At 41.6% G+C, this 27,882-nt stretch overlaps 1 protein-coding gene across 16 annotated transcripts in view; it reads left to right on the forward strand.

The window, feature by feature from the left end:
- CADPS2 (calcium dependent secretion activator 2) overlaps positions 1-27,882 on the forward strand; it is a 454,201-nt gene that overhangs the window by 379,706 nt on the left and 46,613 nt on the right. For 12 of the 16 annotated variants that reach the window (XR_012010532.1, XM_072783288.1, XM_072783294.1 and 9 more), the window contains 4 exons: positions 9,046-9,202; positions 22,221-22,362; positions 22,489-22,608; positions 26,947-27,102. Coding sequence is in view for 15 of the 16 variants with exons in the window: in XM_072783288.1 (XP_072639389.1) it covers positions 9,046-9,202; positions 22,221-22,362; positions 22,489-22,608; positions 26,947-27,102 (575 nt within the window). In the remaining variant the exon portion in view is untranslated. The remainder of the gene's footprint in view (positions 1-9,045; positions 9,203-22,220; positions 22,363-22,488; positions 22,609-26,946; positions 27,103-27,882) is intronic. The other 4 variants (XM_072783296.1, XM_072783290.1, XM_072783291.1 and 1 more) reach the window with 1 other exon arrangement.

Consider the following 27,882-nt stretch of genomic DNA (forward strand, 5'->3'; position numbering starts at 1 on the left):
ACAGCTGCTTCAATAATTCGAAATGAATCCCCAAGAGGATCTTTTCTAGGCTGGTACTACTGCTATGTTACAATGAAAATGATTATATGATAAAATATATATGTGCGTGGTCTTTGTCTTTTGTTAAAAGGCATTATCATCAGAGTATTAGACCTTTTTGAATTAAAAAAATACTTCTGATTGGATATTCAGTTGCAGTATATTTCACCTAAGCAGGTACATCTAACATTCCCACGCATTTCACAGAAATAATATTTAATTTTCCTGCCCTCATAAGAAAAATAATTACTTTCCTGTCTTTTAAATGCAATTATTAAATGTCGTGTACTCCATGCAATCACTATATGCTTGTTAATGTAGCCAAACCTGATTAAAATGTAAATATTATTTTCTAATCCACAAAAATCAGGTTGGCTTTATTGAACAGAGATAATCATAACTCATAAATATCTCTCTATGCTGAAATATAGAACTATTATGATGACCTCTTTTTAAAATGTTTTGTAACAAACACTGTGGCATTTTCCATCTCCCAATGCTTCCAAATTCTTGGAACCCATCAGGGAAGAGAGGTGAGTAAAACTGTTCCCACTATTTTTCTAGCATGGGATAACTCTTTTAGTGATAGTAAGATAGAAACCACTATTTCATTTTATTTATTTATTTATTTTTATTTATTCATAAGAGAGAGAGAGAGGCAGAGACACAGGCAGAGGGAGAAGCAGGCTTCCTGCAGGGACCCCGATGTGGGACTCCATCCCAGGACCCCGGGGTTACGCCCCGGGCCGAAGGCAGGTGCGATGCTCAACCGCTGAGCCACCCAGGCATCCCATCCCACTATTTCATTTTAAAGCCAGTCTAGTTCTCCTCCTTGCAATTAAACACTGTTTCTCTGAATGGGCTTAGAGTTGTAGTGTTTTGGTAAATATGTCTTATTAATAATTGCTTGCATAATTAAGGCCATCTGAAAGGATTTTGATAATTTGGTTTCATCCCTTTTTTCTTTTGCCTTTTTCTTTTCTTCTTTTTTTTTTTTTTTTTTTTTAAGATTTTTATTTTAAGTAATCTCTACACCCAACATGGGGCTCGAGTTCACGATCCCCAGATCAAGAGTCACAGGCTCTACTGGCTGAGCCAGCCACGTGTCTTGCCTTTGTCTTTTTTTAACCAGAAGATCCAACTTTTCCTCCGAACAGTCCTGGGGAGTGAATTGGTCTGGTTCTAAAGTCATTTCCAGAGTGAATTGGTAGACTGAACTCTGCACTGATCTTTCTTCTGCTGGATGTTCAAGCTGGAGTCTCTTGACTCCACGAGGGAGCGCCTGGCTCAGCTCCGTCGAGGAGGTCACTGCGTCTGCCTCGCAGAGCCCTCCCTTTGGCTCTTGTGCAGGCTTCCTTTACCTTCACCTGCTCTCTCCCAGTGGTAGTTCACATCCAGGGCTAAGAGGTTGTTTGTGTCTTTCAGCAATTTCCCAGTCAAGCAGTTTTCATGTCCTTCACATTTTCGACAGCGACTGGTTTATAAGCTAGTCCTCCCCTTCCCTCCAGTGGCCTCTCCACCTCTTCTCTCAGGCTTTTTTCTGAGTTTGTTTTCTCTTTAAAAAGATACCTTAGGGTCCTTCCCAGAAAATCTTGAAAGCCGTCTCCATATTCCAGTGACTAGACTGTGCCTGGCCAGAAATTTAGGCAAACCAGTCCGTCAGCTGTCCATCTCAGGGCCAGGAGGTCCCGATGCTCATGAGGAAGCCCGGGCTCTCGCCAGCACACCATCCCCACGTACGCCATCTGACCCGTAGGAAAACTAACCCGCACACGTTGAGCAACTTAGCGCACATGGCAGGAGGTCAGTGACGGGACTCCACCCAGGGCACCTTGCAGGGAACCACGTTGCTATTTCTCAGTAAATACAGGGGTGGGATGGTTGTCCTCCCCTGGTTCCGCTGCCAGGGTTCACGCCAGGCAGCAGAGATGTAAATGCAGAGGGGATGGTGACGGCGCAAGCCTGGAGACGTCCCTTCCATCCGTCCTCTTCCTTTCCTTGCTGTCTTGTGTGCCTAGCACGCCGCCCAAGGGGATGCAGCGTTGAAAAGATCAGGAGAGGGGCCCCGGGAAGAAACGTGATCAACACAAGCACAGTTCAGGTTGCTAGTTTGTTGGAGGTTATCACACCAGAGGCGTGATTTAAGGTCCCTAAAGCAGTCCAAGTGTAATATCGTCCACCGTGTCGGTGACCCTGTAAGCAAAAAGGGTGTTTTGCGATAATTTGGTATTTGCTGCATAGACAGCTCTCAGGACACCACACGTGGCTGATTCAGCCTGCACTGCAGCCGCATGTGTCCCACGCTCCTCCAGCGACCGAGGCAGGACGAGGAAGGGAGTTCAGTGTGGACTCACATAGCTGCACGTTTGCTCACATGAACGCCAGTGTCTGAACCAGAGTGTTTCTGGGTGGATTCTAACAAGAAGAGAAAGGGCATTTGATTCTTTTTTCCCCGTTTGTTTTGCTTCTTTGTGACCTTCCTCTTCCCACTAGCATGCACACCTACGGAGCATCTTAAAGTCTGCTTATTGGTTCATGAACAAGATCTGTTTATTGCTTACTACAAACTAAATTACAATAATCACGACAATAGGCTTGTATTAAGTACATAGTATTTGTATGTGGGTAGCCGGTGAAATAAACCAACATTTTTTAAGGTGGTTTTAGGCTTAAGATTAGATTAGCCTCTGATCGAACAAATATCCCTCATATGGGAAGAAGATGACCAGCGTATGGCTTTTAGATGCAAAGTCATAGCCACAGAATTCCATTCGCAGCTGTGACTCTCAAATGAACTTCTATGGGCATAAGTATCCTACGAAAAATTTTCGTTGATTATTTAGTAATTTTTAATACTGTGTATATGATAATATATAATAATAATATTATTTTACCCTGAAATACGCCTTGAAGTATTTTCAGTTTATCATCACATTTGGCTATTTCAGTATTTATATTCATGTATGATCCCAACTAGGGAGAGATTTTGTTGAATCCAAAGAGTAGTAAAAACCTTATGGTTAGTTTGAAAGTGATTTAGGTGTCACCCTCTCTAGTCCATTCTCTTAGCTCCTCAAAAGAGCTTACATATTTCTAGAATCTGGCTTCTCCGTGTTACATGCATGTGTATGTTGGGACTGGGAGGTATCCTAGATACTAGACTATTTCCAGAGCTTTCAGGATCATCTACAAAATACAGGATTGAAAAAAAAAATACAAGATCGCAAACTGATCTTTTCTTGGGGGAAAAAAATGAGCATATACTGCATTCCAAAATCAAATTCACTGTTTTTGCTCATTTATGCAGCCATCCAAAAAGAGGATGTTACAACAAAAAAGATGTTGTAAATTACAAATTTTAACTACATTTTGAGGGTAAAAGTAATCAAAAGCCTCTGACCTCCAAGAAATCAAGAAAGATACAAAGAAATAAGATAGGAATAGATGCTCTGGCAAGAAAAAACCCAGGACATTAATGGTGGTCTGATCTACAAAACATGATGGACGTACAGATGCATATGCAGGGTACGGGCTGCATATAGTTAATTAAGAATCTGCATGTGAGGGAGCTTGATTTCTGTGCTCCAGCTGACCTGGATTCAAATTACTGTTCTGTCACCGACCAACTGTGTAACTCTGGGCAAGTCGTTTAATCGCTCTGAGTTTGCTACAATAGAAAATAAGGGTAATTACTCTATCTACCTTTCTGGAAGTGTTGTCTGAAGGTTAAAATAACGTATAAAAAGCCTTTAGGACAATAGTTGGCACAAAAAACGTCTAAGCTCACATAAGATGTGCCTGCATTTCAGTTCATCTCTGTAATTGCTGATAGTGATTAGATTTTGACTTTTGTAGAGCAAGAGATTTCCCTATTCACTGAATCTTCACAGCAACCTGGGGGGGGAGTCAGGACAAGTATTATTGTTGCCGGTTTGCAGATGAGGAAATGGAAATCCGCCCAGGGAACTGGTTCGCCCACAGCATCGGGGCTCCCCACCAGGTGCAGGAGCTCAGGACTCACTTCCAGTTTCAGGATCCGTTCTTACCTGCCACTGTTTCCAGTGACACTCAGCAGCGTCCAGGGTATTGTCACCTTGCCACATACATTGTTTTCATCGTGTGAGATTTTTCCTTATTGTTAGGACTTTGATAGGAATGGTGTGGCTGAAGGATGATAATCAAGTTTTGTTTTGTATTTCCCTCTTAATCAAATTAAACACTGCCTTCTGCCTCTGCCATTTCGTTTACACTAATTAGTGGCTTAGCATTAGAGTCGGGATCACTTTAACCCAGATAATCACGGCTTGATTGGTGCCCTGCGGATGGTTGTGTTTCTGAGTGGGGTTTTCTTCTCCCCGGTGGAGACCCTGGTGCTGTGGAGCCTCCACCGCCCCTCAGGAAGTGGCCCTCGAGGGAGGCCGCTATTCACGCTCTCCTCTCACTAACAGTCCAGGTTGAGGTGACCGCCACCCAGCAGACTGGCAGAAAGGATGAGGGGATGGGTGTAGAGTCCACCCCGTGTTCTCAAGGTAACAGCCTTGCTTTTGTGACGGCTTAATGCTTTCTCTAGTCATCTTGAGGAAACAAGAAGCGTTCATCGCAGACTGGCTTACATTCATCAGGGATACAGTTTGAGACACAGACACACACGTCTGCAAAATAGAATGAAAATTTTGAGTTGATGGTAACATCTTGCCATCCTGAAGCTACTTCTTTTTAATCTAAATATTTTATTTAAATTCAGTTTGCCAACATACAGTCTAACACCCAGTGCTCATCCCATCAAGTGCCCCCCTCAGTGCCCGTCACGCAGTCACCCCATCCCCCCGCCCACCTCCCCTTCTGCAACCCTTTGTGTGTTACTACGTTCTCTCTGAACATATATCATCAAAATGTAGAACCTTTCATCACACTTTATACTCTTACTGTGAAAAGAAATTGAAAGCATGGAACTAGGGACGCTTGGGTGGCTCAGTGGTTGAGGGTCTGTCTTTGACCCAGGGCATGACCCCGGTGTCCTGGGATCAAGTCCCGCATCAGGCTCCCTGCAGGGAGCCTGCTTCTCCCTCTTCCTCTGTCTCTGTCTCTCTCTCTTGTCTCTCATGAATAAATAAAATCTTTTTTTTAAAAAAAAAGAAGGAATTAAATGAAATTTCACAACCGTGTATCTGATATGTTCCTAGAAAGTTCTTGAAAGTAAATGTTGACTTCTCCAGCCATAGTATGACAAGTCCTTTCTTAAGTGATTAATTCTAATTGAAAGAATAATAAAAATTTCTGTATCACAGAAATAGGGTGTTTTGTAGTTATTTGGTTAAAAAGTAAGTAGCAAACAGTAAATTTAAAAAGAGGAAAAAGTGGGTACCTGAATGACTCAGTCGGTAGAGTATGTGCTCTTGATCTTGGGATCATGAGTTCAAGCCCCATGTTAGGTATAGAGTTGACTTAATAAAAAAAAAATTTAAGTGGGGGAAAGACCCAAAAAATCAATTCACTAAAAACGGTATAAAGAGAGCCCTTACACCTATGAAAAAATGTTTGAACTCATAGTTAGAGAAATGCAAATTGAAAACAAAACAGACGCTATACCCGGAGAAATCCACATCACTTGGTGTGAATGTGGTAAGAGCACTTAACACGAGATACAGCCTCTAAGCAAAATGCTGAGTGTGTAAGGCAGCACCGTTAGCTGTGGGCGCTAGACTTGTTCGTCCGGTATAACCAAGTCTTTGCACCCTTTCACTAATTCCTCCCTGTTTCACGCTCCCCCAGCCCTTCTCCCCTCTGAAACCACCATTCTACTCTCTGCTCCTAGGGATTTGACTATTCTAGATTCCTCATTTAAGTGAGGTCATATAGTGTTTGTCCTTCTGTGTCTGGAGTATTTCGTTCAGCATGACATCCTCTAGACTTAACGATGCTATTGCAAATGGCATGATTTCCTTCTTTTCTAAGGCTGAAAAATACTCCATTGTTTATAGACATTATATTGTCTTGATCCATTCATTCATCTGTTGATGGACATTTAGGTTGATTCCATGTCTTAGCTATTGTAAATAATGCTGCAGTGACCATGGCAATGCAGATATCTCTGAGATTCTGATTTCAGTTCCTCCAGGCGTATACTCAGATGTGGGATTGCTGGAGCATATGGTACTTCTATTTTTTTTTTTTTTTTTTTTTTTTTGAGAAACCTCCATACTGTTTACTATAGTGGCTGTAGCAACTTGCATTCTCACCAACAGTATACAAGAACTTCTCTTTTCCTACAACTTCAATAAAACTTACCATATATATATATATATAAAATAGCCACCCTAATAGGTGTGAGACGATAGCTCATTGTGGTTTTGATTTATATTTGAAAATCAAGTTGTGATTAATGATGTTGAGGACCTTTCCATATAGCTGTTGGCCATTTGTAGGGCTTCTTCAGAGAAATATCCATTCAGGTCTTTGCCTGACTTTTAATTAGATTATTTGGGGTTCTCATGCTGTTGAGTTGTAGGAGTTCTTTATACACTGTGGATATTAATCCTTTATTAGGTCAACTTCTTGCAAATATTTTCTCCCATTCCATAAGTTACCTTTTCATTTTGTTGATGGGTTTCCTTTGTCATGCAGAAGCTTTTTCGTTTGATGTAGCCCTTTTTATGTATTTTTGCTTTTGTTGTCTGTGCTTTTTAGGTCATGTTCAAGAAATCACTGGATAATGGTTTCTTTTTTTTTTTTTTTTTTTTTTGGATAATGGTTTCTTATGATCTTTTTTATTCCTGTGGTATTGGTTGTAATGTCATTTCATTTATGATTTATTCAAATTTTCTTTCTTTTCATTAGTCAAAAGTTTTGTTGATATTATTTGTTAAGAAACTTAACTCTTAGTTTCATTGATCTCTTCTATTGTTTGGATTCTCCATTTTGTTTATTTAAGCTCTAATCTTAATTATGTTCTTTCTTCTCCTAACTTCAAACTTAGTCTGTCCTTCTTTTTCTAGTTTCTTGAGGTGTAACAGGAGGTTGTTGTAAGATCTTTTTTCTTTTTTAATATGAATGTTTATTGCTATAAATTTCCTTCTCAGTGCTGCTTTTACTGCAACCCATAAATTTTGGTATGTTGTGTTTTCATTTTTGTTTATCTCAATCCTATCCAGGTTTGGGAGGTTTCCAACCACTATTTTTTTTTAAATAAGCTTTCTTCCCCTTTCCCTTTGTCTTCTCTCTCTGGGATTCCCATAATGTCTATCTTGGTTTATTTAAAGATGTTCCACAAGTCCTGAAAGCTTTCTTTACTCCTCTTCATTCTTTTATTGTTGTTGTTTCTCTGACCAGATAACTTCAAATTACTTGTCTTTGAGTCCATTGATTCTTTCTTCTTAATCAATTCTGTTGAAGCTCTTCATTCAACTTTTCAGTCATTGTTCTTCAGTTCTAGAATATTTGTTCAGTTATTTTCATGCTTTCTGTCCCTTTGTTGAACTTCTCAGTTTTTGAAATACTGTTTAACTGATTTTATTTAGTTGTCCATCTGTGTTCTTTTGTAGTTCATTGAGCTTCTTTGAGACAATATTTTGTATTCTTTCAGGGACTTTATAGATCTCTATTTCTTCAGGGTTGGTCACTTGAGCTTTTTTTTTTTTAAGATTTTATTTATTTATTTGAGAGAGGGAGAGCACAAGCAGGGGGAGCAGCAGAGGAAGAAGGAGAAGCAGATCCATGCTGAGTGTGGAGCCCAACATGAGACTTGATCCGAGAACCTTGAGATCATGACCCGAGCCCTAGTCAGACACATAACTGGCTAAGCCACCCAGGCACACCACTGGAGCTTTATTTTGTTCTTTTGATGGTTATCATATTTCTTTGATTCTTATAGTCCTTAGACTTGTGTTTGTGTCTGCACATTTGAAGAAGCAGTCATCTCTTGTAGTCTTTACAGACTGGCTTTCTCAGGGAAAACCCTTTACCAGTCAGCCCAGCAAGAGATTCTTGGTGGGCTGGGTAGTAGGGTTTATGGGCCCGCTCGCTGCAGGGACCATGGGAAATCAGGCCTGCTGCTAGATTCCATGGGCAGATGGTATTGGTGCTGTGATCCATCATCAGACCACATTGTTTTCAAGAACTATCTAAAAAGTAAATATTAGGGGATCCCGGGATGGCGCAGCGGTTTGGCGCCTGCCTTTGGCCCAGGGCACGATCCTGGAGACCCGGGATCGAATCCCACATCGGGCTCCTGGTGCATGGAGCCTGCTTCTCCCTCTGCCTGTGTCTCTGCCTCTCTCTCTCTCTCTCTCTCTCTCTCTCTCTGTGACTATCATAAATAAATTTTTAAAAAAATTTTAAAAATAAAAAAAAATTTAAAAAAGCAAATATTATTTTCACTCATCTAAAGATTTTTTTAAGGTGATTAAAGTACTACAAATAAAAAGCAATATTTTTCGAACGTGAGAAGAAATTTCATACACAAATTTTAGATAAGCAGATGCAGCATTGAATAAAATAAAAAATCTAAAATAGAATAAAAATGCAAAATGATGGGATCCCTGGGTGGCTCAGCGGTTTAGCACCGCCTTCAGCCCAGCCAGGGCGTGATCCTGGAGTCCTGGGATCGAGTCCCACGTCGGGCTCCCTGCATGGAGCCTGCTTCTCCCTCTGCCTGTGTCTCTGCCTCTCTGTGTGTGTGTGTGTGTGTCTATCATGAATAAATAAATAAAATCTTTAAAAAAATGCAAAATGACTTTTACTGCTTTATTTTAAAAATACATGTTTACTTTAGAACATTTGAAAAATATATAAAATAAAATTTGTGTATCTCATTATTTAAGCATAATGACTATGATGTTTTATGTATTTCTAATATCTCTTTTTTCTGTAAGAAATATTCTATAATGTGATACCCTATTGTACAACATTCTACAATTTCACTTTCCGTGACATGTTTTCAAGTGGCACAATATTTGTGTGTATTTCTAAGAAGTCATCTAATTTTACATTATTTTTATCCTTTTATAGGCATTTGCTTGGTGGCCTGATTTATTGGCAGAGCATGCAGAGAAATTTTGGGCTTTATTCACAGTGGATATGGATACCGCACTGGAGGCCCAACCACAAGACTCCTGGGATAGTTTTCCTCTTTTCCAACTGCTCAATAATTTCCTCCGAAATGACAGTAAGCACGTGGGTTTTCTTCAGTATGTGTAGTGGGGCCGGGGGGTTGGGGGGAGGATGGAGAGAATGTGTGTGTGAATGTGGATTTATAGAGCTCTCTCACTCACCAGCAAGATTGCCAGAGTTCATTAGTGTTTGCTCAGTCTCCCTGACTCTTTCAGGCCTGGTTCTAGGGGAAACCAGGAACATGCCCACATGGCTCCACTGGCCTCTGAGGTTCCTCTTATTTCTACCCTCCTGCGTTTATCAAGAACTGGTAACACAGGCATCTTTTCTCATTGCACCTTGTGAATCAGAAATCTTCAAAGGTTAGCATTTCTAAAGCACTTGAGAATACCTGTGTTTCTGAAAGACCCCTCAGAAATGTGTCATTATTCTAGAAATTCATGTTGTGTTAAGGTTTCTACTAATACGCATTCTGATAATATTGTTTGTCTAAGAGGGATTCACTTCCCTGGATGATGGTGTAATATGCCACGTGGTATGGGTTGCTCTCGCTCTGTATTAAGAAATTTAAGAGAATGTAAAGGTCCTGTATTGAGACATTTCTTTTCAACGCAGTAGTAATCTTCACAAATTTTCTGGTGCATGGTCTTCCAGCAGCCCCAACAAACCGAGTTTTATATCAGGACTTTAGAAGGACATTTCTTAACGTAGGTTCCCAGCTTTTCCTATGATGACTCTTCAGACGTTTCCCTTAAACCCAACTTTGGTTACTGCTGACCGCTTTGCTTTACCACTTGCAGAGACCAGAGTTACCAGTTATCTGTTCTACGCAGTTCTTCCCTTTACAAACCAGTTTAATCTCTGCCTCTTCCTGAGCTCTGGTTCTGACTTGTTCTACATGATGGATGTAACAGTCTTTTATATGGTGTGTTTTCTTCTCCGAGCCGTTGCTGCGAAGTCACTCAGTTCTTCTTCACATGATAGGGTTTCTGTGCCCATTACCGTCTTATCACCTTCCCCTGCCCAGACCTCACTCCATTTTTCAGTATTGCTCTGGGGTGTGGTGCTGTGAAGAACACAGTGTGACCTGAGTAACCCAGACCCCCCGGAGAGGTGCCCTTCCTGTGCCCCGTCTTTCTGCAGCTCCTGCTGCTCTAACTCACCAGGGAACATAGTCACCCTGTGATACGTTTCAAACTTGCTGCATTTTAGCGCTCCAGAGCTGTTTGCTGTTCTCCTGCCAGGGCACACTACTACTGTGTACTTTTAGGCATAAACTTAAATCCATATTTTTACATTTGTCTTGTTTTTTTAAAAAATTCCTTTTTTTTTTTTTTTGGTTTTGTTTGTTGCTCAACTCCATTATTTCTTACCTTTCTTTGGTTGTTCATCCCTTTGAGCCTCTGATAAAACTAGTACTGTTTTACTGAGGGGGGAAAAATTCACATTAATATGAAATTTTGTTTAGTATTAGACCTCCCTATGGACATCAGATTTAGGATAGCAGGTTAAGAGCCTCTGTTATAGTAAGAGGGGCATCATTTTGAGTAATTGATAACACGGACTTGGATACCAGACAGATTCACATCTGTCTCCGCCACTTGCAGCTTGACCTTTGACAAGAGCTTAACCCTCTGCAGACTTTAGGTTCTTCACCTATAAAGGACGGAAATGCTGGTCCCTACAGCATCATTGGTGGCAACGATGAATCGGAGCTCACTTAGGGCTCCGATTCATACAAAATAAGTGTTATAGATGTTAGAGTATGAAAATTTCAGTCTTGACTCTTTCAACCAATTTCATCTCCCATCCAATTTCATCTCCAGAAGATCCTATTAGAAAGCCAAAGTACTAAGCTACATTTCCCGCTTGATATTTCACCAGCGTCTACTCTCAGAAGTTCCTAACCTCACACTGAATTATCTGTATGTGAATCATCCATCTACAGACAATCCCCAGCCAGCTTTGAAGTCCTACTTTGCTTTTCTCCTGCCAGCTAGAAGACTTCAAATGACCTTCTTCTCTTCCCAGTCTTCTGGCATCATTCATCTTCTAAGAAATTTTAACTCAGATTTAATATTATTTTAAGACAATAAACCTGTGCTAAAAATAAATACATATATTATGCATCAAGTCCCTAACTGAAAGTGAATAAGCATAGGCATATCTCTAGCATTACTTTCTCCATTTGTATGAAAACTCCAGATTTGACCATATTTAGATTTGTTTGGGAGTGGCATTTATTAATGTTCATAAACAGTAAAGATAATGAATCATCCAACTTATTCAACATATCAGAATTTATTTATGGAGAAAACAAGTGTAGATAGACCTCTTAGAAAATTGGGGGGGGGTGGCCTCTACTGCAACTCCAATGAGTTAGCACCCTTTAATATTTATTTTTAAGAAGAGTTCTTACATTACAGGTGCAAATTTTAATGAGCGTTCTATCAACAAGAACACTAAGGTGAAGGGCCCGTCTCTGGGGGGCCATCGCGGGGAGGGTTCCCTCTTGTCCTCGGCCAGGTTAGCCCTGGAGGATCATTGCTGGGGCTGCCGCGAGCTGGCGGCTTTGTTGTCCTGCCCCGGTCATCCGTAGTTGCCGGGAGCGCCCACTTGGTCTGTGCCAGGCCTTCCCCCTCGGGTGGGAAGGCGGCACTGGGCACGGGCCCGGCTCTCCTTGGAGAGTGCCAGGCCCGAGGCACCCATCTGGCTGCAGGCTCCGGGAGTCGCTGGCCTCCTGCCCGCTGCCTAGACACACAGGGGCGCGGGGCGACCGGGAGCAGGTGCTGGACAAGAGGCAGGCCGCGGGTACCGGGGCACGAGGCCCGCGTCTAGGCCATCAGCCGCGGCCAGCTGCACAGCTCCAGCTCCCTGCCTGTGCGCGGGAGGTTTTCTGTGCAGAGGTGCCTACGCCCAGCAGCTGACACGATGGTGCCTTAGAAAGGTCTTCAAGTTCTAACAGGTTTTCTTCACCTACAAAAGTTCTAAAATCAACTTTGTTCTAAAAGCAATGAACCACTTTCTGTGGGATTGTGGGGAAAAAAACCCACAAAAATGAGAACAGAAGAAATTTAAATTTTAGCCAGACTTGCAGATATTTAACTCAAAAGAGTTGCATACTCCCTCTCCTGTTTTAAACTATTTCTGTAACATTGGCTACTGGTAAATGCATAGAGTACAGTTTCGTGGTTTTCAGTTAAAACAAGGAAGCATCTATTACTGATCTCTTTTGAGCATTGTCAGTTTGGGGGTAAGTCCAGATCTTGGCTTTGATTTTGCAGTGATTAACGGATTTGAGAAAACATCAATTATTTCGGAGAAAAACAGCTCCTCCATGTAGTGAGGTAAATAGAAAAGTTCCCCAGTGCCATAATTGCCTTTTGGTATTGGGAGTACAGTAGAGTCTGGGGAATTGAAATAGAATGTATTGACTTTCATCTCAAACTCACAAGTTACTACCCAGAGCCAAGACCACTGAGTGTCTTAATAATTGGTAAAACATACTCCTTTTTTTTTGCTATTAATATCATTCTTGATCATAACGAAGAATATTGTTAAGAATTTATGTTTTACTAAATTCCTGAAATATTCAGATGGTGACTTAGTGAATTTCAATCCAAATGTTAAATGTCAACCTATCACTGTTCCCATATTAGCTTTTGGAAAGCTTTAGGAAGACATAAAACTTCTATCCTTTTAATCCCACCTGAAAAGAAAGAGACTTCCATCACTGCCGTGGCCTGACAGCTTTTACCACATCGACCCAATTAACATTATACCCCAAATTCTAATTAATTACAACTTTAGCCAAGAGTAATAGAAACAGACTGCTCTGAAGTGTCCAGTCTTGGAAGGGGAAATAATTTGCTAAATGACAATATTTGCTGTTACCTCAACATACGGTGCACAACTAATTATATAGCATAGATTTTAAGTGGTTGTGATCTATAATAATATCGCATGTTTATGTTTGCTCTTCCAAAATAAAAATTTCTAACACATCTCCAAGTACTTGGAGGTGTTGGTCAGAATTTTCTCTTTATTTGTGCCTTGAAAACTTGGTAGCCGAGTTGTTTGGGGTTTTGTTTTTTGAGGGCTCATTCAGATGTCCCCACTGCTTGCTTACCACCTTTCTTTTACTAAAATCTTTATGCTTTGATATTTTAAAATAGGTGTTTATTTTTTGAAAAGTGGACAGGATTGTAGACAGAGCTCTTCATTTTCCAGCGGAGGAAACTCAATCCCAAGAGGCAGTGTGCCCGGGGAAGGAGCTTGCTGATGGGCATCACGGACAGAGCTGGCCGGGGGCCTCCTCACTTGGTCTCCGGCGCAGTCTGGGTCTGCACGGACAAAAGCAGGTTCCGGAGACATTTGTAAAATAACAGAATCCTTTAAAGGAAAATAGGAGATTCCTTGAAGTTTTATTTTTACCTTAGAAGATTCTCATAAGGTCCTGGCATCGTTGGGGGGCGGGGGGTGGAGAGGGCCAAAGGGCATAGAAGGAGCCAGACAATGGCATCTGTTGTCCTATCACACATGTGACAAAATGTCCGTGGTGAGAAGGCCAGAGACTCGACCCATGAGCTGGGGGCAGGATCCAAGACAGCAAATCCAGTTCCTGTATTAAGGAGAAGAAAATTCTGTCGGGGGCAGGCGTCTCTCCTTAAAGTTGGGCGTGATTAGGGAGAGTCTTAGCCGTAAGAACCCTTGGAGATGAACTGTGGTTTTTCCTCCAGGGAAGAGTACCAGCTGCACCCTAATTTTAGCAACTGTCCCCAATCTCCTGCCCCTCACAGACTCACCCACTGATTCCCAGAGCAGAACTGATTATGAAAACAAACTCGGGCACCTGCATTTCTGCCCAGAAGACACTGAGCTCCTGCTCGTCCCTCCAGCCTACCTCCGTCCACCCCGGTCACCGCCCCCCCCGCAACTAAAGAGATGATTAAATGGGTAATCGCTTTAAACGGTATCTAAGGAAACAGTCTTGAGAAAGAGGTGTATTAAAATTGAGGCAAAATAAATGTTTTCATAATGAAGCAATTAGCATGATAGTTAAGTGATGCTGTGCGCCCATCAGGCTGGTACAAATAGATCCCACCCCTGCATGCTGCCTCTGCGACGGTCCTGGCGATAATGGATACGGCCAGTGACCGCTCCTGACAGATGAAAGCCATCTGCAAATGGCACAGATCATGTCTTTCAGCACTACTGAAAGGCAAACCCTTGGAGCTAGTCACCTTTTAATCTGTGGATATGTTAGCAAGTGGCAAATGACCATTCTTTTGGGAACTGATTCCCAAGTGAAAAATACCACGGTGCTTCTTCTTTAATTAACAGCCTTTTCACATTGCTAGCACATTAAAGCCATCCCGAAGAACACCCGTGCTTATATAATCAGTGTCACAGCGTCTCTGCCTAGACCAATAATAAATGTTCGGGCTCTGCACTAAGTGAAAACCTATTCTCCAAGACTTTCACCTTCATAAAGATGGGCTCATAAAAATCGAAAAAAGAAAAATTGGAATGTGGTCTCATGAGGATAAAAAGGCTAGTGTTAATAATTAACAAGGAGAGTGAAGTGGAGTCAAATTAGCCATAATAGAGCCCAGAGTGACTGGCAAAGTCACCTCTCATTATCAAAAAACTCATTAAGAAATGAAGAAGTGGAAATCCCGCTGGGTTATTCTCACACTTGGGCTGTATCAGAGATTATTTTTCAGATTTCTTTCAAATGAAGAACTGTTAGGTCACCATATTGTATATGAGGTTAATCTTCAAGCTTTGAAATGTGGAGGGTTGACACCTGCGTGTTATCCTTCCGCAAGCGCTTAAATGAGCTGTGCGTCTGAAATCCACGAATTGGTGTTTATAGATACATCTGTCCATACGTCTGCCAGGAGCGACGCCGGGCGGATGCAACTTCGGGACTCGAGCAGGGCTGTGCTCGGCCTCATTTTACAGGCAGGCGCTCTGACACATGCGGAGACGACCACCAAAATGCGACAGTGCGTTTAACTCCAATCTCCAGGGCTGACTGAATTCGAAATTATATGTCAGAATGTGTTTTGCTAGACTGGATAGCAAATAAAAACGCAGGAAGTCACTAGCTTTTTTTTTTTTTTTTTTTTTTTTTTGAGTTCTATAGTGTTGCTCTAGATTCTTTACTATATGTTGACACTTTAAATTCCTAGTCAGCTTTTCCTGTTTTTATTTTCTTTTTAAGATTTTATTTATTTATTCATGAGAGATACACACACACAGAGACAGAGACACAGGCAGAGGGAGAAGCAGGCTTCCTGTGGGGAGCCCAAGGCAGGACTCGATCCCGGGACCCCGGGGTCACGCCCTGAGCTGAAGGTGGTGCTAAACCGCTGAGCCACCCGGGCTGCCCTGCTTTCTGTATTTTTGTAGGACTTAATGCCTTCGAGAAAATAACCTCTGAAATGCCTCTAAAAGGCCTGTGTGTCTTTCACAGTAGATTTGCAGAAACCTCTGTAAGTCCCGAAGGCCGTGAGCATCGGGAACCCAAAGTCTGATCACGTTACAGCCGTGCTCGGGTGTTTTCATCACCCAGAGCAAGCAGTGGGGGACGTAATCCCGGCCAGAAGGCTGTCCATAGCTGGAATAAAATGACAGACTTTTCTGTTTGGCTTTAATATCAATCTCGTAAGAGATGGGAAGCTTGAGAACTGCGGGGCTGTGAGTCTTCTTTGTCTGTCTCTACCCTCAGCCTTGGTTAGTGTTTCTTTTGTTTTTCCCTGAATTAATTCTGCAAGAAACAGGCCCTGAATGCCTAAAATTTACAAATCCCGTCACCTTGCAGAAACACGTATCTAAAACCGTTCTGGCCCTTGAAAAGCATACCGTCTAGTGGAGCATATGCACACACTCACTGTGATGCGATAGTTACTAAAAACGTTAACTCCGTTATGCGTACCGTGCGGTGGCGTCTTTAGTTGTGGTTTGAAGCTTAGGTCTGTTGGATCTGGAGTTGTTGTCTACAGTGTAGGAGACGTCATAACACCAGGGCTCTCACCCCTTAGGTACATACGTAGGTAGATTATTTTTAACAAGTGCACCAAGGGGAAAGGAAGAGTTGCATGTGGTTTTAGGAGGTTGTTACGCAAGGAAAATGTACAAATTAAATATTACCAGACTGTATAAATTTACCTATTGGGATTTTAATTAAAAGGAAAATAAAACCCAATGTGTTTCCTATTCTACTTAAGCTTGAAAAGTGCACTCTCAGAGTTTCCTTTAGGCGCTGGATGTTTGATGGTGTTTATTCAGTATTTATTTTGCTATTGATTCAGTGTTTATTCACTCAAACATACATGTATTGAGGGCCTATATAATGTGCCAGACTCTTGGCTGGGAGCTACTCGGAGATCTCAGGGGATTTTTTTTGTTTGGTTGTGTGTATTTTCTTCCTTTTACGTAAGTCTGTTCTAGGCTGCAATCCTCCTGACGTTCCTCCTGAAGCCCATGTTCGTGTTTCCAGTGACGGGAATCCTCATTATGTGCACTTGTTAACGCGGAGAGTGGCCTCCTAATTTTGTGTCTTAGTCCAGTGGGCTTTCATTGTGCAGGGCGTCTACAGTTTGTAGTCCCTCGAATAATTGTTGTTTCCTGGCAAAGTCCTGGTTTTTATTGTGGCCGGTGTTGTTTGTTTTGTTAATCATGTGTTCCTGGTTTCCTTCTGAAATGCCTATTTAGAATTTCAGTGGGGAAGTCACTCTTCCTAATAATCCACTCATGCTGACTAATTGGAATGGGGTGGCACAGTATAATATTGGATTATACGGACTCAGGAGTCAACAGCATATTTTTACCCTAAAAAGAATACAGGAACTCTTTTATCTGCTTATTCTTCATTTATCCAGTGACTATTATCTCAGTAATTGTCATTAATTGGATCATAGTTGAAATTCTCAGTCGAAATCTTACTATTAAAAGCATATGACAAGTTCCTTTGTGAATGTAAGACTCTTTTTGGTATGTAAATAATCAACACTAGTTTATTAATTATTGGGATGCTCAAAATAATTGGGCATCCCTAGTTTACCTTTTATTTAAGACTTTTGCTTTCTTTTTGCCATTTCTAATTGTACCGTTGGACTGGATGTCATTGATGCTTCATTATTTTCTGACAGGGTGATGTTTGGAAATGTGGAACCTTTTGAGGGAAAAAAGATTATTTAACAAAGTGGATGCTGGTCCTCCACTTACATTCTTGTAACCACTACTCCAGACTCCTTCTGAGCAGTCCTTTCTGCTTGCACACGTCAGATATAATGTCAGAAGCATTCTTGGATACGGCCGCACTGAGAACTTGGCTCTTGCAACGAGCTGTTAGAATGGGTGCCTTGGAGAGGCTTGATTTGGACAGGTGGCAAGCCCCGAACCACAGCCTCTCCTTACTAAGCCAGATGGGGAAGATAGAAGCGCTCGTTCTGATGCCTGGGGTTACATGTTAAGAGGGCTTTTGACAGTGTCTGATAGGAGTGGAATGCAAACTGGCATATGGGCAACTGAGAAAAAGAGGGTACATTTCCATACGCGTGTGTAGTGTCATGTGTGTTTCTGTAGTCTTACCTTTCGACACCAAGCTTTCTCTTCTCTTTCCTGCCCCCTCTGCATTTTTTCCTTATTTCTCCTCTTCTCTCTTTCTTTCCTTCCCTCTCTCCTTCCCCTTTCTGGAGTCTAATGTCCGAAGAAATAATACTACCAGTTGCCAATTTTCTAAAACTTTGGAAAGTGGGTCTATAATCTGATTTTTAAAAAAAGAAAAACACTCACTGAAACATGAGCAGGCTCTGGGCCTACCATGCAAAGGCTTTTATAATTTGTTGTGATGATCCACTGAAAGATTATAATCTTTAGGTAGGATATTATAGTTTTATATGTTGGCAGCCCCCTGCTTTGAGATTTGAAGAAGGTGGACTGACAAAGGGAAAATTAGGACCCTGAAGACAAAGAAAGAGATGATCGTACTAATCAAGGCAAGAGATGAGAAAGTGAGAAGTAGGGCAACAGCAGTGGTGATGAAGAGAGGAAGGGATGTGTTAAGGGTATGAAGGACACAGAGTATGCTGGGTGATGGGCATTAAAGAGGGTTCTTGTTAAGATGAACACTGGGTGTTTATTTAAGTGATGATCAACACATTCTACTCCAGAAACCAATACTGCACTGTATGTTAACTACCTAAAATTTAAATCAAAAAAGAAAAATACACAGGTCTTGATTGCTAATTGGATGTAGAAAGTAAAGGCCAAGCCTTGGTACAATCACCAGGTACGGATAGAGTGATCTGGTGGCCAGTCTCTATTGTGACTCCCATGGTGGGAATACAAGAGAAGCAGGCTTATTTAACACGTTAATGAATTCAGTGTGTATCAAGTGCATCAAAAAAGAGAGGTCTTGCTAGAAATACATTTGAGTCATCTGGGACTTAATCTTAGGATCATTATAACATTTAATAACAACATTGAGTGTTGATTCTCCTATGTGCTTCTTCATTTTAACCAACTAAGTAGGACTTAATAGCCAACATACCTAATCTCTAAATGTATAATAGAGCATTTGAATGATGAGGTAGGGTACTCATTTGCAGATGTAATAATTTCCTAGGTGAGCGTGTCTTGGACTAGTTAGACATAATGACGGCACTTAACGGCACCTACCGAGATGTAGAGCCTGTGGGTCTTTCCATTTTTTTATTAGTAGGCCATATCAATTAAGGGTTAAGCTACGGTCTAGCTGTATAAAAAGGTAAAGTTGCCCAGTTCTTTATGTGTATTATGAGCACATGAAATATGTTCACAGTGTTAATTCATCTGTCAGCTCATTCAAATGTAATAGTTTTCCTCAATCTCTTGACTTTTCATAGTGTAGATGAGTTTTTCAAAATTCTAATTCTAAAAATATATAATTCGTCTAAGATGTGGAGTAATGCATGTGTCATTTACAAGATTTTTTTCTACCTCAAATGATCTCCAACATTTCTAGGTCTTAAAAGACGGTGACATGCTGCCGATAGGTTGGGTGACTGTATGAATGGATGGATAGATTTATGGTAATTGACAGTAATGTAAATTTGGGGGTGATGGTAATATAATCTTGGGAGGTTAAGAGGGAGCTTTTAATTATTGTCTATTGTTCTGTTGTTTTATTGTCTAATGACTGGATGACTTCACCACATGTCCCTAGATTCTCTGTGCCTCCAGCTTCCATATTGGTAAGATTGAAAAACATAATAGTGGTTCTCTCACGGAGTTTTTGTGATGATTTCTCAATCATTAGCAGCTGTGCTTGACACTCCAAAAATGCTGGTGAGGAGGAGAAGGAAGAGAAAGAGAGTTCCTAAGTGGAAAACCAATAAATTCAGATACGGGCATATTTTTTAATTTGCTTGCCACAATAATTTAGGTGGTTTGAGTGAGAATATTTCATCCTTAAGTTCAACATCCTTATTTAGGTGACATTTGGCAAAAGGAACTGATCTATATAGTACCTTCTAGCTCTGTGATTGAATCTCCAGGAATAAATAAAGCTCCTTTCCGTGTGCTAATGAAAACATCATTAAGATAACATTAATCTCCTAAATAGGACATTTATCTTTAAATATGATTACCGTTCCCACTTTAATAAGAAATCTTTTAGCATATAGATAAGCCAGAAAAAATTATTTAACCACAGAAAAGTACTAGGCCATATTAACTAGAAATAGAAAAAAAAAAAAAAAAGTGTTGTATTTCCCTCTGTATTTAGAATTGCTTCCCACCCCACTTTTATGTGTCTCTAGTTTTCCAGCCTCTGACAAATTCCAGAATCAGTTAAAACAGTGTTCATGCCACTGTGGTAAACGTCACATACTTTGCCTAAATTTTAAAACACTGTTTAACGTTCAGGGTATTTTTGCCCTGGAGAAGATTCTGTGGGGAAAATGGCACATTCAGCTGAGTACTTTATAAGGCATTACTTTAAAATTATTAGTTACCAAATTTCGTGTATAAGCATGTACAGCTATTGGGATCCATAAAAGTGAATGGGATTGCTGAGAGACCTTTCTTCACCTTCCACCTCTGCCACTGTAGTCCAGGCCGCCATCATCATCATCGTCATCCTTCACGTGGTCTGCGGCAGTCAGGCACCAAGCGTGAGCCTCCTTCTGTGCTTCCACCCTCGGTCACCCGCTCCATTTTCCACCCAGCAGCCAGGGATAGTATATCGTGTCACTCCTCTGCTTAATAATAATAAAAATAATCATGCTTCCCTTGTACCCAGTAAATCCCATACTTCTCACCACGTCCTACTGTCTAGACATACTCTTGAACTATTCTTTCCCCTCCCTCACGCTGCTCCTGCCACACTGGCTTTGGCATCCTTCTGGAAGTACCCCAGCTCATTCCTTGCCTGTTCCCTCTCATGCTAGCTGTTCCCTCCACCTGGAGATCTTTCCTCCAAATCTTCCCTGTCACTCCCTGGCTCCCCTGTCACTTAGGCTCAATAAAAATATCATCTCTTCAGAAATACCTTCCCCAGCCATGATGGGATATGTTTTAATGAACATGTTTTCACTTTGAAAGTCAAAAAAAAAAAAATCACTACTGGGTTTAAGATATGTTCACTTGAAGGAGCTCAGTGGTTGAGCGTCTGCCTTTGGCTCAGGCCATGACCCCGGGGTCCCGGGATCGAGTCTCGCATCGGGTCCTCGTGGGGAGCCTGCTTCTCCCTCTGCCTGTGTCTCTGCCTCTGTGTCTCTCATGAATAAATAAATAAAATCTTAAAAAATAAAGATATGTTCACTTGAGAAACAAATACGTACCATCATCTAAAAAATTACGCATTATTTATTATTACTGAACATTAGTATTTTCCTATAGATTCTCTTTCATAGGGCAACTTAGACACACACCGACTGTCTCTGTCTATTCAGGCTGTATTAACAGGACACCAGAGACCGGGTAGCTTATAAACAACAAAGTTATTTCTCACAGTTCCAGAGGCCGAGAAGTCCAAGGTCAAGGTACCCACAGGTTCGGTAGCTGGTGAAAGTTTGCTTCACAGATGGCCGTCTTCTTGCTACACCTTCACATGGCGGAAGAGTCCAGGGGTCTGGTCTCTCTCCTACAAGAGTACGAATCCTGCTCACGAGGACTCTGCCCCCGTGACACGATCACCCCCCCCCCCCGTCCCCACCATCACATTGGACGTTAAGATTTCAACACGCAGATTCAGCAGAGGAGTGAGTGGGTGGGACGAGCAGTCTGTAAATAACACTGACCTATCTTCTAGGGAAATTACGTCCAGTGCGTGGAAAGCGTCTACCTTCTAGTGTAGGGAGGTGCACCTTTCCTATTACCAATCTACTTAACAGCCCTATCCTGACGGCACAAATTCTACGACTTCCACAGCTGTTTCAGGCAGGATGTTCCATAGTATCTAACACATTAAACACAAAGGGACACCTGAAAAATGCATGTGATACGCTCTTTTTAAAGATGCATATAGAAAACTGGATGACTTACAAGAAAATCCACAAATAACTGAAAAGTTCATGAATCAGAATAGACATTTCCAAGGCCACAGTCATCCTGCTGGTGAATTAAATAAGTGTATCTCTTAGAAGTAATCGCGCTTAGCTCTTAGAATCGAACGTGTGGAGCTCTTCCGTGAGGTGCCGTGTAGCACAGGGATCGTAACTCCCTTCTCACGGGCGTGTGTCAACCCGTCATGTTATCCAGCAGCTCCCTTGAATCTCTAGCAAGTGGTCATACGCCTCACGTGCTAAATCGCTTGGAAAGTAAACGCGTCCCACCCGCCAGGAGGATTTTGCAGAGATATAACCTGTTTGTGTTTTGACAGCCGTTATCTAGGAGGTTGATTATGCTTCTTGATTAGCTTTCACGATATATTCCATATGAGGAGCAAGATCCGTTATCATCTGTATTTTACCCATCCTTCTGCGCCAGACTCTTTCAGGAAACGTTTTTTCACCCCTATTTTCCCCAAATGCCTGATAATGATCCCTCTGACAAACGCTGTTTCTGCTTGACTGTTTCAGCACTTTTATGTAATGGAAAATTTCACAAACATTTGCAAGAAATCTTTGTGCCCTCGGTTGTCCGCTACGTCGATCTCATGGAGTCCTCCATCGCCCAGTCAATTCACAGAGGGTTTGAGCAAGAGACATGGCAGCCTGTCAAGTAGGTATCCTGCCAAGTGTCCATGGAACATCTGTCTCTTCAGTCCTGACCTTATGACTTTACATGTGGCCCATCTGTAGTTATTGCTTATGGTGGTCCCTTCCCACGTTGTTTGTTTCTTTACAGGAATATCGCCAACAGTCTTCCCAATGTAGCTCTTCCAAAAGTTCCAAGTCTGCCTCTTACTCTTCCACAGATTCCTAGCTTTTCTACTCCTTCATGGATGGCTTCTTTATATGAGTCCACGTGTGTATCCCTCACTTATTTCCTGGTGGTGTGTTAGCTAGTGCATGGCCTGGGCTGTGTTCTGTGCACCTGTGTTCAGATTGCATGGCACTTATCATCACTGGTCGAGGAATACTATGTTTTGGTTTCATTTGAGTTTTTTAAGCTGTTGAGCTAAGCTGAGCAAATTGACGATAAATGATACAGATTGGGGGAAAAAAAAAAAAAACACTCACTGGTGTGATGTAGTTCCTATGTGACCTGTAGGTCGGAGGTCATTTTGTGAGTCAGGTTGTAGACTTCTGCCTGAAGGATCTACCACAGTTCAGGCGATCAGTGTGGCAAGAGTATATCTAGGCACCGTAGCGGCGTTGCCACTGCCCACATAGTTCCTCTTCTACGTGTAGAAAACCATCAGAAGAATAGTTTCAAGAATATAGTGTTTTCTTTTTATTTTATCTTAGTCACACTTGTAAAGAAATAATATTTCAGGTTGCAGAGAAGCGATTGCCCTTTATTTCCTAACACGAGCAAGTTCTTCATTTGTGCTTTCATGTATCAGTTGATGCACTTTGTTATTTTTAAATAATCCTTATAACATAAAAACAGTATTTATCAGCTCCATGTTGTGATAAGCCCACCTACCGCAGGTGTGCGGTAACTGAGAGTCACTACAACGAAGAGGGCACAGGCTTTGAAATTCGAATTTAGATCCTACTTTAGTAATCATTAAGTCTTTCTTAGCCTCAGTTTCCCCAGTGCCAAAATGGTTATGACACGTAATTTAAAGACATTTTTGTGCAGATAAAAAAGAAAAAAAGGATGATGAAGAGTGCCTGGCACACTCTGAGCTCTCAATAAAAACTACCTTATGGTTTTCACTTTTACTGCCATCAGTCATCATTATTCAAAACGGTATAGTTTTCAAAAGTATGAACCTCCGAGCAATCAGATGAACTCAGTACTAGTCCATGCGTGGCCAAGATCTCATATGAAGTCAGCTAGAAAGAATAAAATAACTAGAAGAAAAATAGCTCCCACTCATTGAGCATTTAGTAGTACGTTCCAGGTACAGTGTCAAACCCGTTATCTCAGTTCAGCCGCGCAGTAACCCTGGGAGGTACATGTCCCTGTGCCCATTTTACAGTTAAGGAAACTAAGTCACAAAGAAGTTAAAGGCCCCGAGGTCCCCCAGTAAGTAAGCGGCAGAGGCAGGCTCTGAACCGGGCTTGTCTGCCCAGCGCTGTCATTCCCCTACCCGTGTGCTCGGCCTCAGGAGCATGTGCAGAGCCCCCCTCCCGCCCCGCCCGGTCCCCCGCCACGGCTGAGGCCGCCCCCCGTCAAGGTGCACACCCTCAGGAGGAGACAGAAGACGGAAACGGAGAAGAATAACTTGGAGAATAGCTTAGCGGCATTTCTCCAAGTGAAACGTCATCACTGGCCCGTGACAGTTATTAGGTCACGCGGGGATCTTTCTCTTTCGGGCAAACGCTTTGGGTGGTTACAGGGTACGGACTGGTGTCTGCGTGCTTGGCAACTATCTAGCAAGTATAATGAATCTAAGTTTATGTGTTTTTTGTGCTTCTTAATACTGTTTTGCAATTTAACTGCTCTTCTTCCTCACCCCTCACCTGTTCAACACCCTGGATTTAACCACGAGCACTATTATGGGCATTGCCTGGTGAACTTTAGACTTCTTTTTTGGTCATTATTATTTTTTTTAGCTTTGAGATATATGTGGAACGTGAACCTCATTTATTGGGAGTCCCTTTTTAAAATGATCTGCATTTCAGGACAGGAATCATGACAGATCGTGGCTTTGTAAATAAAGTGCTCAGACTTTCATCATTCTGAGGAAATAAAAAATATGTTTTACAAGGAAATCACTGTCATCTTTACGTGCCAGGATTATCAACATTAGGCTCTTCATCGGGGTGCTCACAATTACTTGTAATGTTACGATGTAGTCACTAATTTTGGGGGTTCTGGGTGGTTTTTTTGGTTAAAGATTTTATTTTTATTATTTTTAAGTAATCTCTACCCCCAGGGCGGGGCTTGAACCCATAACCCCAGGTCAAGGGTCCCATGCTCCCTAACTGAGCCAGCCTGGTGCTCTCAGTTTTTTTCACTTTTCATTTTAAAGCACTAATTATAAAGTTCCTCAATGTCTTCCTTCTCCATGTTTTGTTTGTTTGAGTTTTTTGGGTTTTTTTTTGTTTTGTTTTTTTTTAGCTCCAAAAGTAGATGCCAATAAGATGTGCTTCCTACTGGCATTTTTAGGAAATTATCTGAGTCCATTATTCATTTTTGAGTTCTTTAATCTGTTCATAATACTTTCAGAATGGGTCACTGATTAAAAATAATTTTAAAATGAAAAAGTTCTGAGTAAATTGCAGGTTATGTATTCCAGCTCAAGAGAAAACCTACTTACATTTTTTTATCTATTTAATCATAACAGACACTTGTTACCTTAATTACATTCCCAATTAAGCACATTTATTGTTCCAGAGTCTTACCATAGCATCAAAGAACAAAAGAAACATATATCCATAGTCTCTGTAAAGATTTAATTGTCATATGTTATGAGAAAGTCTGTTTTCAGTAGAATTCCACCTTCAGTATTTCAGATTTTGTTTTGATGATGGTTGTGTTGTTTTGTTATGCTGTTAAGAAAACACACATTTCCAGTACCTACCTATGTCTCTCCAAAGTGAAAACTTATTAGATTTGCTTCTTTAACCAATTAGGTTCAATTACTCTTAAAATATAGATCCTCTGATTTACCACATGAGCACTGTGGGTATGTAATAGAGGCTTTGCCTTGTCATTTTTTTTTCCTCTTATTTTTATTAAATATATGGCAACAGGGAAAAATAAACACAGTGTTTTTTCTAACATTTTTCACAGCAATGTCTACATGATGTTGTCTGGTTCCTTTGTTTCATGGTACGTTGGGGGCTCCGATTTTTAAGGTGAAGAGGTATTGGGGTAAAGAGCTGTGGGTGGCGTTCAGGGCTCTGCCGCATCGGTCCTTTGAGGACTTAACTCCGAGCACGTCTTGGCTAGGCGAGGAGACCACGAGGAATCACTGGCAGAAGGGGAGACGGAACACAAAGAAGGTTGGCGACGCAGGAAAGATGCTGAGCTGCAGGTGGGGAGGGAAATAGCTTTTAATTAGCCGAAGAAGGAGGTGATTTTTTTTTAAAGCCAACTAATTAAGATATATTTAGCTAAACAAAGTGGGGATTTAAAAGAATTTTATCTTTATACAAGTTTTCCACTGTGCTCTTATGATACACTATTTCATTTCTCTATTTTTGTTTCGAACACTGAAAAGACAATTTTCAGCTCAGTGTCTGTCCAGCATGGACGGGAAAGCTGAGGAGAGGTGAATCACACGGCACCTTTTTCTCCTTTTGTTCTCTTCTACTATTAAGTTTCAGGGTCTTCTAACATAGGAGCATTTTACTTTCAAATCATCTGTTTCCCTATTAGGCCAGATCCTTGCATGATGGAAAGCAGTAGTGTTATCCCCTGCCCACGTGCCCTAGGTACCGTGCTACCAGCCGCCTTCATGGGTGGCGCGAAACTCCGGTCCCCCGGAGTAATCTTGGCACAGCCGTGAACACATAGCGCATCCGGGCCCCGAGTTCCAGAGATGGGATGACCCGAGATAGGTGATTTGGCTCCCACCCCAGAGCACCCTGGATGTCCTTTCTCTGTTAGACTCTACCCCGTACCCGGAGGCTCCATTAGGAGCTAGAAAAGTCACGAAGCATTTCAAACCAGGTGTAAGGCTTGTTCCCCTACTCAGCTTGTTATTTCACTTGTAGTACCTGGTCCCCTTCTCCTGTTGCTGAGAAATGTGAGCCCCCCCCCGCTCCGTACACTCCTGTCTGTAGACGACAGAAGCCACCGGGATGAGCACGGCACCACGTGTGCGCGAGTGGGAGAGTAAAGCTGCCGCGGCTGTCATACAGACTTTCTTTCATAAAACGTACTCTTTTGAATTTCTAGGAGGAAATATTTCTGTATTTGTATCCTACACATTGGTTTAAAAAAAAATATATTTGTTTTTCCTTGTATCCTTGGGCTCCTTTTCCTCAGTAAAATATCCTTGTGCATTCAGGCCCTGTTTATGACACCTTCCTACTATATTCATCTCTATTTTTGGGGGGAGTTGCCTTATTTATTAAGATGTGAAAAGATTTAGAAGGTGGAATAAAGAAAATATCGACTGTTAGAGATTTTATGTGTTATTTTTTCACTAATGGCAAACGGTACGGAAAGGGAAACGACAATGTATTGGCCATCACGGTGGAAGTTCATGACGCTCTTCATGTTTCCTTTTTCTTCCAGCAATGGCTCGGCAACATCAGAAGACCTTTTTTGGAAACTCGATGCACTGCAGATGTTTGTCTTTGATCTACACTGGCCAGAACAGGAATTTGCCCACCACTTAGAGCAAAGACTCAAACTAATGGCCAGTGATATGATAGAGGCCTGTGTCAAAAGGTAGACCTGTGTTTTCAAGTTGCTGCTTAGTACGCCGGCGCCCAGAGTAGCACTTGTCACCAAGTATCTGCTATATAATTGTCACAAGAAAGGTGATGTGAATTTAGGCGTAGACCTAAATTCTGGGGCCTCGTGTAACTGATAAAATTGGCCCGAAACTGTTTTCCACGCCTCCTAACACTGCCCTCGTCCCGTATAGTGATTGTTTCTGTTTCTGTGCTGGTTGTTGTCTCTCTGGGAATACTGTGCTTTAAATCCCGAGGCAGTAACTGCCAAGACATATGGAAAAGGCCTGTTAAGTACTTTATACGTTCTGCACCGTGTCTGCGTGCTGTGAAGTGGCACTGCAAACCCAGATTAGGATCAGGGCCGTCACTTGTTCTGTTTTCCAGTGTTCTCTATCCACGTCAGATGAGTTCCAAGCATCCAGTTACATTCTTCAGAACTTAACCAGAAATAAGTGATGAGGCTTAGAATTCCCCCAACTGTGCTTTCATTTCTTTGAATAGTTCTCACAAAATCGGCTTTGTATCTCTGATTAACCAAGCATCGTTTTTCCCGTTGCCCCTTTACAAGAACAATGGGGGCAGCATATGGGAATAAACACCGGTTGGAGCGATTGAATAATCCTGAATTCTCCAAAGTTAAGGAAAATACAGCATTTAGAATAATGTTTAATGGCTTCCTAAGGCAAGGCCAGGAATTAGATTATATGATGTTTTTTTTAAAAAAAAGTCACACTTGTCGTATGTGGTTCTAATGTTTCAAATCTGTGGGTGA

This window comes from Canis lupus, chromosome 18 (assembly GCF_048164855.1).
Source record: "Canis lupus baileyi chromosome 18, mCanLup2.hap1, whole genome shotgun sequence".
Taxonomy (NCBI): domain Eukaryota; kingdom Metazoa; phylum Chordata; class Mammalia; order Carnivora; family Canidae; genus Canis; species Canis lupus.